The following is a 12487-nucleotide window of genomic DNA, read 5'->3' as shown; positions in this document are numbered from 1 at the left end:
CCCGTGCTGCCATGTCTCCTCCTCCCAGCCTGCACCTATCAGTGTCCCTGTGCTGCCATGTCTCCTCCTTCCAGCCTGCACCTATCAGTGTCCCTGTGCTGCCATGTCTCCTCCTTCCAGCCTGCACCCATCAGTGTCCTGTGCTGCCATGTCTCCTCCTTCCAGCCTGCACCTATGTGTCCTGTGCTGCAAGGTCTCCTCCTTCCAGCCTGCACTTAACACTGTTCCTGTACTGTTATTCCCCGTCCTTCCAGCCTGCACCTATCAGTGTCCTGTGCTGCCATGTCTCCTCCTTCCAGCCTGCACCCATCAGTGTCCTGTGCTGCCATGTCTCCTCCTTCCAGCCTGCACCTATCAGTGTCCTGTGCTGCCATGCCTCCTCCTTCCAGCATGCACCTATCAGTGCCCTGTGCTGCCATGTCTCCTCCTCCCAGCCTGCACCTATCAGTGTCCTGTGCTGCAATGTCTCCTCCTTCCAGCCTGCACTTATCACTGTTCCTGTACTGTTATTCCCCATCCTTCCAGCCTGCACCTATCAGTGTCCTGTGCTGCCATCTCTCCTCCTTCCAGCCTGTTATCAAAGCAATCTCAGTGATTCAAATTCATTTTCTACGGTGTTAGATGTTTTAGAGGAAAACACTTTAAAGAATTTGTGATCACATCAAAACCAGTTATGATCATTTTTATCTGCCAGGCCATTTTTCTAAGAAAACCATTGATAATGTGATCATTTAGGCTCAGTTGCAGCCATTAGCTTCTCTTTTTTTCATACAATATGAAAAAAAAAAAAAAAAGACTGATCACAAATACAAAAGTCACACTTTTTTTTTTTTTTTACAAATGGTACGGTTATTGGGCAACTAAACAGCTAAATGCCTGGTTCACACAATGCAGATCGACAGAAAATTTCCCACTGGTTGGAAGCAGATTGGACATGTTGTAAATTATCGTAAATCTGTGTGTAGCAGCCCTTAGACTAGAAGTGCTTTCTTGAGCTTTTTGCGATTGATTAGCGGTTTTTAAAATCTCGCCCATTCACTTTCATTAAAATCAGGCGTACGCGTGAATGGAAGCGATTTTACAGCTGATCAATCGCAAAATGCTGAGAAAAGCGCTTGTAGTGTGAATGGGCCGAGACTCATTCCAGAAGTAAAACTAAAGCTCTTAGAAATTTTTTTTTTTTTTACAAACTTACAAAAATTGTTTAGAGCAGCACTTGCTAGATACAAAATGGTGCATTTGAAATAGGCTAGATTTATTAGTTACAAGATTGAAAAAGTTTCTTGTTTTTTTTTTTAAAGTGACCCCCCCCCCCCAATGTGCCCTTAGGGGATTACTTACCTTGGGAGGAAGAAATCCTCTGGATCCTAAAGAGGCTTCCCCTGTCCTAGCAATCCAGCGCTGGGAACCCAGAAAAAGAGCTTGCGCAGGCGCAGTAGAACCGCTCAGCCTTCTTCAAAAACATCGGGCCAGATCGGGTCCACGCTACGGCACAGGCGCAAGCTGCCTCCAACGCAGCATAGACCCGATAGGGCCCAGCTATTTCCACCGGAGTGCAAGGAGGATGGTGCTAGTGCGCATGGCCAGGGAGGCCACTCTTTGGGGGTCCCAGTGCCACAGGCTGACATACGAGGACAGAGGAAGCCACTAAGGATCCATAGGCTTCCCCCCCTCCCCAGGTAAGTATCCCCCCCCCCCATTTTAAAAGTCACATGTTAACTTTAAGCACTGAACAACATACATTAAAAATGTATTGAAAAAACAACATCATCCCCTTTCATAGGAATCTAACAGTACAACGGTGTTAAATCTGGATATACATTCACCAGGCCCTGATGACATTACATCGCATCACTTATCACAAGGGATACCAGCACCAAGTTATCTGACCTAGAGAATAAAGAAGGCCGGAAATGCACATAAAACATTTATTTCACAGACAGGGGGCAGCACTTTGTGCACAAACACCACAGCCACCACATGGTTACACAGGGGTCCGGCCAAGCCGGGGGCAAGTGCTCTGACAAGCAGGTGATGCTGAACCCTCTCATTCCATTAATCCACCTGCAGACTGTTGTTCACGCCTGGGTACTGCTCAAAGAAGCCCTTAAAAGAAAAAAGAAAAGGTTAAATTTATATATTAAAAAAAAAAAAAAAATCTATGAAGGGTGAAAGGATGTGAAGATACAAAAAGAAGAGGAGATTAAAGAGGCCCTGTAGTGACATATAGTAAAATGCAGTAAATTATTTAGGATACCCACTTTTATGGTAATTTTCCTGGTTTTAGCATCAGGCACACGTTATATATAGATTTGTATGAAGCCCCACCCTCCCAGTGATGTGTAGCTATGCGGAATTCTCCCCACCAGAGCATTCTGGGAGACAAGGTATGTTTTGTAGTGGTTTTAGCTCTCTCACGAGCCAAACTTTCAGCCAAAAATGTAAAACAGGGAGAGGAGAGATTTTATAATGCTCAAACCCTTACTAAAGTATAAATGAAAATTGTAAAAAAAAAATAAAAAAAATATTCATTACATTATTTTCTGCACAGATCCTCTTTAAAGGACAACCGAGGTGACATGTGACATGATGAGACAGACGTGTATGTACAGTGCCTAGCACACAAATAACTATACTGAGTTCCTTTTTTTCTTTCTCTGCATGAAAGAGTTAAACATCAGGTATGCAAGTGTCAGTTTCTGCCCGGGTCAGACTACAGCATAACCCTCACTGATAAGGAGTTACAGCCATAAAACACTTTCCTGTCAGTAAATGGCTTCTGAGAGCAGGAAAGAGATAAAAAGGGTCCATAATTCATAGATTTTAGCTCTGCTCAATAGCACTTTCATTGAAGTATGCCAGAGACAATGAAACAGTAAAAGCTAGATTTAAATATAAAATAAAACTGTGGAATATATTTAAAAAAAAGGGCATTTTTAGGAGAAGGAGGACAGATACAATTGTTTTCTCATCAGTTTAGTTTTACCTCGGGTGTCCTTTAACGGGAACCCAAGGTGGGAGGGCATATGGAGGCTCCCATATTTCTTTCCAGGGGCGTAACAATAGACCCGGCAACGGATGCAGCTGCAGGGGGCCCAGAAGCTGCAGGTGGGCCCATGGGGGGAGGAGTTTATTTTCCCTGTTCTTAGAGACTGACAACTAAGGGTATAGAAAAAAAAATTCTGTTCTCTACACAGTTTTTCTAATGACTGCATCTGCTCAGCCACTAATAAGGAATCATACAAAGTTTTACAGACACAGATCTGTAGACAGTCCCTATTCAGTGTTCAGCAGGGTCAAGGGGGGCCCCCATCCAAAGTTTTGCAGGAGGGCCCAATGAGTTCTAGTTATGCCACAGTTTTTCCTTTTAAACATTACCAGTTACCTGGCAGACCTCCTGATCCTGTGTCTCTAATGCTTTTAGCAATATACCCTGAACAAGCATGCAGCAGATCAGGTACTCTGAGTCAGGTTTTACAGGATTAGCCATATGCTTGTTCCAGGGTTTTGACTCAGACACTACTTATGATTAACAGGGCTGCCAGGCAACTGACATTGTTTCAAGGATATAAATAGCCTGCATATCGCTGTAACCTCAGGCTCCCTTTAAAGGGAACCTAAACTGAGAAGGATATGGATTTTTACTTTTAAAATAATACCAGTTGCCTGGATCTCCTGATAATCCTGTGTCTCTAATGCTTTCAGCCACAGCCCCTGAACAAGCATGCAGATCAAATGCTCTGACTGAAGTCAGACTGGATTAGCTGCATGGCTACCAGTAGAATGGAGAATACTCTTCAAGATTGGATTGCTGACATTCCAATCCCTGCACAATCTGGGCCCTGGATACATGAAGGACTTGCTGAAGCTGCACCACACCTCTCAACCTCAGATCAGCAAGTTCTATAAACTTGGTCACTCCCAGAGTGCACCTCAAAAAATCTGGAGACAGAGCCTTCTGTCATGCTGCCCCTACTCTTTGGAACGCCCTGCCACACCCAGTAAAGACAGCACCATCCCTGGAGCTATTCAAATCCAGACTGAAAAGCCACCTGTTTAGCCTGGCATTTCCGGACTTATAAAATTCTTCCTCTGTACCACGATGGTCGGAGCCATGCTTATGTGCTTTGAGTCCTATGGGAGAAAAGCGCTCTACAAATGTTATTTGTTGTTGTTTCAGGTCTGTGATTCAGCCACTACTGTGGCCAAAGAGATCAGCAGGACTGCCTGGCAACTGGTATTGTTTACAGGAAAACATCCATATCCCTCTCAGTTTAGGATCCCTTTAAAGGGCAACTGAAGCAAGAGGGATGTGGAAGCTGCCATGTTTATTTCCTTTTAAACAATACCAGTTGCCTGGCTGTCCCGCTGTCCCTCTGCCTCTAACACTTGCCGACTGTGTATTTTACCAACGGTGTCTTAGTGAATTGAAGTCTATGTATACCGTAATTCTAGAGGTTTGGGATATAGATGGATTAGCATCCTCAATCTGCACCTGTAATGCTAGGTACACAACATACAATTTTGTGTTCGATAGATGGTTCGATAGATAATTTCCCACATGTCCGATCTTATTTTCCATAGTTTTTCTGATCGATTTCTCATTAGAAGTAAATTGAAATAGATAAGAAAAAATAAGGGTATTGAATCGGAAAATCGAATTGGAAATTGATCGGACGGAAAAATCGGCCGTAAAAACGCATCGTGTGTACCCAGCATAAGGCATGGTTGTGTTTGCTCTCAGCCTATACACTGCATCTACGCGGCTCCTGTTCCCATGGCATTGATGAGCAACGATCTCACAGATTCCTGTACTGTCTGCCATAAAAAGAAACTGCTTTAAACAGAACTATTCAAGTTGCTGACCTGTCAAGGCTGCTAGCTCTGCAGAGTTTCCCATAATCCTTCACTTCTGGAAACACGATTCTTTTGTTACGTATTAGTAATTTTAACCCTTTCTATAGCAGCAACATTTTCGACAATGCTCTATAGAATAACTCGTCTCAGAAACTGGCCCTTAGAGGAACCTGAAATCTAAAGTTACAGTTAAAATGTACCTTCCACAATCTAATAAGGTGCATACGCATATCCAATTTTTATTGTCCAAACGTTGCCCAATTTTACCACCTCCATGAGGGTCAACAGGTTTTGAATGCTATGAATAGATGATGTAGGTAAGCTTTCATACTATACGGAAGTGGAAAAATTAGCCAGTCAAAATCAGATATGTGTAGGCCAACGCGCAATTTTGATTGGCCAATTATTCAGTAAGGAGACTTTGGGCAAGTCTCCCTAACACTGCTACTGCCTAAAGAGCGCGTCCCAGTGGCTGCAGCTCTGGCGCTTTGCGTCCGCCAGAAGAAAAGCGCGACATAAATGTTCTGTGTTTGTGGTCTGTGTTTAGTGACAGATTTTATCCCCTCCATGTAGCATTAGGCCTGGTTTCCATTTGTGCGTTTTGTGTCAGATTTTTCTCTCAGAAAAGGTATGTATACATTATTTAAATCTCCCGAACAAACGATAGTACAATCGATCAGATGTCATTAAAAAGACTCTGTAACATCAAAAACATCCCCTGGGGGGTACTCACCTCGGGTGGGGGAAGCCTCCGGATCCCAATGAGGCTTCCCACGCCGTCCTCTGTCCCACGAGGGTCTCGCTGCAGCCCTCCAAACAGCCGGCGACAGACCCGACTGTCAATTCAATATTGACCTTCCAGGCTCCAGCGGGGGCGCTGTGGCTGCTTTCGGCTCCGAAGTAGACGGAAATACCCGATCTCCGCCGGGTCCGCTCTACTGCGCAGGCGCCGGAAACTTGCGCCTCCGCAGTAGAGCAGACCTGACGGCGATCGGGTATTTCCGCCTACTTCGGAGCCGACAGCCGTCAGAGCGCCTGCGCAGGAGCCGGGAAGGTAAATATTGACGTCATCTTGTACGGAGGGCTGCAGCGAGACCCCTGAGGGACGGAGGACGGCGTGGGAAGCCTCATTAGGATCCGGAGGCTTCCCCCACCCGAGGTGAGTACCCCCCAGGGGACGTTTTGATGTTACAGATGCTCTTTAATAGTGCTGATCAACAACGAACAATTGTTCTATCGATCATTCCGTCAATCTCAATTTTGGTACGATGCTTTTGATGGCCTATTTTCCTGTGCGTTGGTGGGCACAAACTACAGTAAAATCTCATTATAGTAAACTCTGATATAGTAACCTCAGCCCTCATGTCCCAGCAAATATGTCTGTATAAATATACAATGTATGACCAATTCTGATATAGCAAACTTCTGATATAGTAAACTACTTTTCCTGGTCCCTTGGCGTTCACTATAAAGGGATTCTATTGCATCATTGCTGATCTTTCGTTCAGGAAATTGAATAGTTAATGACCGCCTTAACTTTGTCTAGATTAAACATCTGAAAAATATTTGCTACAGGAAGAACGTCTCTTGCTTTAAGAAAGCCAGTTATGTTGGGAGAAGGAGGAATAAAGGACCGACGACAGCAGACGATAAGTGGGGGTGGGGCTCGCATCTCCATGGAAACCGTTACATTATCTCATAGGATAATGCGTCCTATTGCTCATTAGACATGTCCTGGTTTTACCATAGCAACCACTAGGCTAACCCACTGATGTCTGCTGTTTCCACAGCAACCGCCCATTGACTTCAAGGCCAGTAGTAGGTTGCTGTGGCAACAGCCAATGAGACAGGAGCGAACAGATACACACACTTCTTAGCAGCTCATACACACGACCCAATAGAATCACACATGTGGGGAAAAAAAATCCTTGAATAGACTAGAATACAAAAGTGTACACAAAACAAGCTAAGAGATGGGTGACCGGGCCTCCTCCACACACAGGTCACAGCGCCACGCGCAGACAAGCAAGGGCGCTTAACTGCATGACGCGGATCCCTGGCAAACATTCCGGTTTAGTCAGAGAGCAGAGAGACGGAATGTCAGAGGTCAAACAAGTGTCTAATTGCAGCAGCAGGAGATGTGACTCCACTGTGCATAATTGCTTATATGCAGGAGCACTCCCAACATTTAAAGAGGAACTCCAGTGAAAATAAGGTTATAAAAAAAAGTGCTTCATTTTTACATTAATTATGTATAAATGATTTAGGCAGTGTTTGCCCATTGTAAAATCTTTCCTCTCCCTGATTTACATTCTGACATTTACCACATGGTGATTTTTACTGCTGGCAGGTGATGTCACTGGAAGGAGATGTTGCTTGCTTTTTTGGCAGTTGGAAACCGCTGTAAACAGCTGTTATGTCCCACAATGCAATGAGGTTCACAGACAGCAAACTGTCAGGACCATGGTACTGACATCAGACTGTGAGAGGGGTTTCACCACACTATCAGCCATACAGACCTCTCATTATAAAGGGGGTATCAGCTACTGACATGGAGGAAGTTCAATTCTTGGTCACGGTTTCTCTGTAAACGGCTTATTAACCTCCTTAGCGGTAACCCCGTGTGTGACACGGGGTAAGCCGCCGGAGGGTGCCGCTCAGGCCCTGCTGGGCCGATTTTCATAATTTTTTTTTTGCTGGACGCAGCTAGCACTTTGCTAGCTGCGCCAGCACCCCGATCGCCGCCGCCGCGCGCCCGATCGCCGCTATCCGGTGCGGCGCGCGCCCCCCAGACCCCTGCGCTGCCTGGCCAATCAGTGCCAGGCAGCGACAAGGGGTGGATCGGGTCTCCCAATGACGTCGCCATGGCGACGGGGGAAGCCCTCCAGGAAATCCCGTTCTTTGAACGGGATTTCCTGATCGCCTATCGCCGGAGGCGATCGGCGGGGCTGGGGGGATGCCGCTGAGCAGCGGCTATCATGTAGCGAGCCCTGGGCTCGCTACATGATTTAAAAAAATAAATAAAAAAAAAACCTGCTGCGCTGCCCCCTGGCGGTATTTTTCATACCGCCAAGGGGGTTAAAGTGGACCTCCACTGTAAATTCCAATTTGAAAAGGAGCCAGAATATGGCCCCTTTCAGATGGGCATCTGACCTGCACGCTTGCCGAGTAGTTCAGCCTCCTGCCTGCCGCCAGTGCAATTTAAATGCAGCTGAATTATTGCTGTGGTTGAAACACCTTGTGTGCCAAGCACTGACACATGGCATTACTGGGCGATGGAGGAACGCAACATGTGGAGACTGAGCCCAGCTGCGGCAGCTCTCAGCTATCACTCCGTGGGGAGGGGGCCACCTGTACAACACCGGTACCGAGCACTAACAAGCCCCGGGCGATGCAGGAGAGCAGCTGACAGGCGGTGACCTCACAGCTTGTCAGCTGGCCGTGTGAAAGAGCCCTGACACTGACTGTTGCCCTTTTTTTTTGCCCAATGCAGCAGCAGCAGCTGACTACTTCATTAGGGGCAATTTACACAGGCATGACGTCTAACGCCAGAACCAGCACATTCACTCAATTTGCTGGTCAACGTACAGTACTTAAAGAGCACTCGTAAAAAATGTGTCCTCTCGCCGGTTTGGGGGGAAACTACCTCTGGATCCCCTCATCCCTGTTCTCCCGGTCTGGTACTGGGACCCCAATAGTGTGGCCTCCCTGCGCAGGTGCAGTAGCTCCTTCCTGCTCTGGCTCTAGCAGAAATAGTGGAGCCCGACCGTGCTACTACGCAGATAGCTCGCACCTGCGTGGGCCAGATCCAGCCCGACTTTATCCAAGGAAAGCAGACTGGGACGGAGTTACTGCGATTGCACAGGCGAGCGGGATTTCAGGGGTCCCAGCGCTGGCATAGAGGAGAACAGGGGAAGCCTCTGTAGGATTCAGAAGCTTCCCCCTCCCGAGGAGAGTACCCTGTAGGGACACTTTCTTTTGTTACAGGTACAATAGAGGTGGAAAACCGTATCAGATAAAACTCCAGATGGACATTGCAATGCTGCAGATGCTCGCACAACTGCTACTTCCAACAGGGGAAAAAAAAGGAAGGTATGAGCATTTACCATGCTGAATTATCTGGATTCGTCTAATCCATACATGTCAAACTCCGGCCCACGGGCCATATCTGGCCCTCGAAGCCATCAAATTTGGCCCCACAAGTGGTTTCCCCCCTTTGTATTATGTTTGGCCCACTCAAGACCACCAGGGAAGCAGGTAAAGCCCTATATCACCAGGGAAGCCATATGGGGGAGGGAGGGGGAAAGCACTAGACACCAGGGAACTGTGTAGGAGAGGGAGGGGAGATCAATAGACACCAGGGAACTGCAAAGGGAAGGGAGGACCAATAGACACCAGGGAACTGTATAGGGAAGGGAGGAGGGTCACTAGACTCCAGAAAATTGTATAGGGGAGGGAGGGGGACCATTACACACCAGGGAACTTTATAGGTGAGAGAAGTGCCCATGGCTTGGCCCCAGTGTTTAACTTTCGGCCCACTTTGTATTTGAGTTTGACACCCTCTGTTCTAATCAGTACAACTAGCAGTCTCTGGTGTCAAACACAAGGCCTGAATGTGGCTCTCCTTGCCATTTTATGTGGGCTCTCCAAGGTTTTATATGTGCATCATTTTATCATTGTAAGCAGTAAGTTAAACTGCACACTGCCTTTCCATCCAGAGCACTGGGTGAGCAGCACCAATCCTTCTCAGAATAGTTGTGTAAAGAACTGGAACCAGGATTGAACTTCATCCCAATCAGTAGCTGATGCCCCCTTTCCCATGAGAAATCTTTTCCTTTTCACAAATGGACCATCAGGGGGCGCTGTATGGCTGATATTGTGGTGAAACCCCTCCCACAGTGTGATAACAGCACCTAGGTACTGACATCACACTGTGGGAGCCTTGTTGCATTGTGGGAAACAACAGCTGCTTCCAACTGCCAAAAAGCAAGCAGCATCTCCTTCCAGGCATCACCTGCCAGCAGTAAAAATGTCACCATGTGATAAATGTCAGAATGTAAATCAGGGAGAGGAAAGATTTTACAATGGGCAAACACTGACTAAATCATTTATAAATTTAGTGTATAAATTAAGCACTTTTTTTTTTTTCATTATTTTCACTGCAGTACCTCTTTAACCTCTTGAGGACCGTGGTGTTAAACCCCCCCAGGTGAGCAGGCCATTTTTTGTTAATAGGGCCACTGCAGCTTTAAGTCCAAGCTGCAGGGCCGCACAACACAGCGCACAAGTGATTTCCCCACCAACAGAGCTTCCTGTTGTTGGGGTCTGATGCCTACCTCCAGTGTCTTTTTTTTAATAAATATTATTATGATTATTATTATTATTATTTTTAAATAAAAATGTGTATTTTTTTAACACCCCGCCCACCTCCCCTTGCTGGCCAATCATTTTGATCGTCTATGACAGCGGATCACCACCGACACTCTGGAAGGGACAGCCATGTCACACGGCTGTCCCCAGTACAGCGCTGCCTTAGATCGCAGCGCTGTATTGCCCTAATAGACGGCGGTTTCGCCGTCTAACAGTCTACGAGTGGCATTGGTACAGGTGCGTGATTACAGACATTTGGCAACAGACAGCGACAACAACCGTCCTGGCAGATAGGATCTTTAACTGGTTCCGAACAGACGCAGTACGAATCTACGTCCAGCAGGTGGAGATGCGGCCCTGACTGGACGTAGACTCTACGTCGCAGTAAATAGTGCGTCCCTGCTGTTACCATCACTCTGCACCTGCCGCAATTTGCTCGCTCTGCCGTCTATAAGACGGCAGAGCTCTTTGAGCAGGTCAGGAGCAGCTTTCATTGGCTCCTGACCGTGTGATGACCAGCTGTCGGCACTCTGCCGTCGGAGATGGCATAAGGAGGAGCCTTCGGCGATAGGGCAGCTTCGTGACCGGTGATTCATCGGGAAGCGGCATTTTACCGTACCAGCAGTCTCTGGTACTTAAGAGGGCAGAGACCGCTGGTACGGAAGTGGTTAAGATCCCCGACGACTCTGCGCAAAGTACCCCCATTGCTTGAGTTTGTTTGTGCAAGATGATCAGTGAACGCACATTGCTGGGGGGGGGGGGGGGGGGGGGGCAGCGCTGGGATCCATTCCTGTGCCAGACAAGTATTAAGCTTTAGACTTTTGTTTTAGATTTAGGCTCCTCACATGATTGAGTTTGACACCCCTTCTCTGGAGTCTGCAAACATTTTCAGCTAATTTCCCTCAACAGATCACCTCTTCCTCCCCTGTCTATAAATACTGGCTCAGCAGTGCCCTCTGGTGGTGTGCCTTGGAAAATACATCACACAACATTACCTGGAAGAGAGTGGTGGTCTGCAGGACCCCAGATGTACAGCACATCTCCCTGATGGAGTGCATGGCCAGCTGAGGGCAGCCCATGTCCAGCACCCGCAGGCCCAGCTTACTGGCCAGGATGGGCCCGATGGTCGTCCCACACGGCACGTCGTTCCGAACCATGAACTCCTGGGGACAAAAACAGACTTCTAGTAGAATAAAAGCACGCGAAAACAGCTGATTTTTTTTCAGCCAACAAAGGATATTATTTTTTATAGAACGCTCACATCTTCCGCAGCGCTGTACAGAGTATATAGTCATATCACTTAACGGACAGTTAAGTGGAGCCCACAATCTACTACCTACCAGTGGCGTACCTACTGTAGGGTTGCAGGGGCTGACAGCACCGGGTGTAGCCATGACTAGAGGTGCCGCTGTGGTGCTCAGTCACTGTGTTCTTCTGCCTGGGACCTTTTTTCATAGTTTGAGCAACAAATCGGGAAAATAGCAGCTGGCAGTGCAGGAGACTACTACCTCATGCACTAGATGTAGCACCCCTCCCCTTCCTGTCCCATGGGCAATGTGTCTCCTTGCTCTACACACAGCCTGCAGTCAGTGAATGTGCAGAGCAGCAGGGTGAGTAGAGAGAATGATTGCTGTGCTGCAGCTGGGACATTAGCAGGGAGAGGTGGCAGGATGTGTTTAGTACTTCAGAAGTTGCCTGTCATTAGTAGCCATGTGAACTGGCTGCGGCTATTATTGGAAATAAGACGACCTGAACCTTGAACTCTAAGCGGTTTTGTGAATAGGCATACCTGCAGTGGGACACCCACGCGGCTGGCGATCTCTCGCACAATGGATTCGGTCACAGCGGTGGAGGCGTAGCGCTGGTTGCTGTTCACTTTGATGACCGGGCCCTGGCGAATACAAGAAACACGTGAGCAATAACGTTACTTCACAAATACGCCAACTCCGCCAGCGGCTCTGTGACGACTTCCTAACACAGTACTGACACCCAAGAAACACACCTTGTGGAAGGAAGGCCGGTGGTTCTCCTCGTGCTTATCCCTGCAGAAGAAACCAAAAACATTTAAAAAACAAAAACAAAAAAACACTTGTTAACAATACATGCAACAATGGGGTTGATTTGCAAAGATTTTCTCTCAGATTATCTCACCTTACCGTATAATCCTTGACTAGAAGTAATAAAATGTAGGTCTGTCTAATGGTGTCCATACACGATACAATAAAAAAAAACTTTTGATTTTCCCGTTTATTCGATCTAA

At 47.1% G+C, this 12487-nt stretch overlaps 1 protein-coding gene across 2 annotated transcripts in view; it reads right to left on the bottom strand.

The window, feature by feature from the left end:
- Positions 1 to 1914: 1914 nt before the first annotated feature.
- DNPEP (aspartyl aminopeptidase) overlaps positions 1915 to 12487 on the bottom strand; it is a 58754-nt gene continuing 48181 nt past the window's right edge. For both annotated transcript variants that reach the window (XM_068246028.1, XM_068246030.1), the window contains exons 12-15: positions 12230 to 12269; positions 12017 to 12118; positions 11223 to 11390; positions 1915 to 2106 (exon numbers count right to left, since the gene is read on the bottom strand). In XM_068246028.1, coding sequence (XP_068102129.1) covers positions 2056 to 2106; positions 11223 to 11390; positions 12017 to 12118; positions 12230 to 12269 — 361 coding nt within the window. In that variant the 3' untranslated portion in view covers positions 1915 to 2055. The remainder of the gene's footprint in view (positions 2107 to 11222; positions 11391 to 12016; positions 12119 to 12229; positions 12270 to 12487) is intronic.

The sequence above is a fragment of the Hyperolius riggenbachi genome, chromosome 7 (genome assembly GCF_040937935.1).
Source record: "Hyperolius riggenbachi isolate aHypRig1 chromosome 7, aHypRig1.pri, whole genome shotgun sequence".
NCBI classification, from domain to species: domain Eukaryota; kingdom Metazoa; phylum Chordata; class Amphibia; order Anura; family Hyperoliidae; genus Hyperolius; species Hyperolius riggenbachi.
This window is presented reverse-complemented; position numbering and strand designations above follow the sequence as displayed.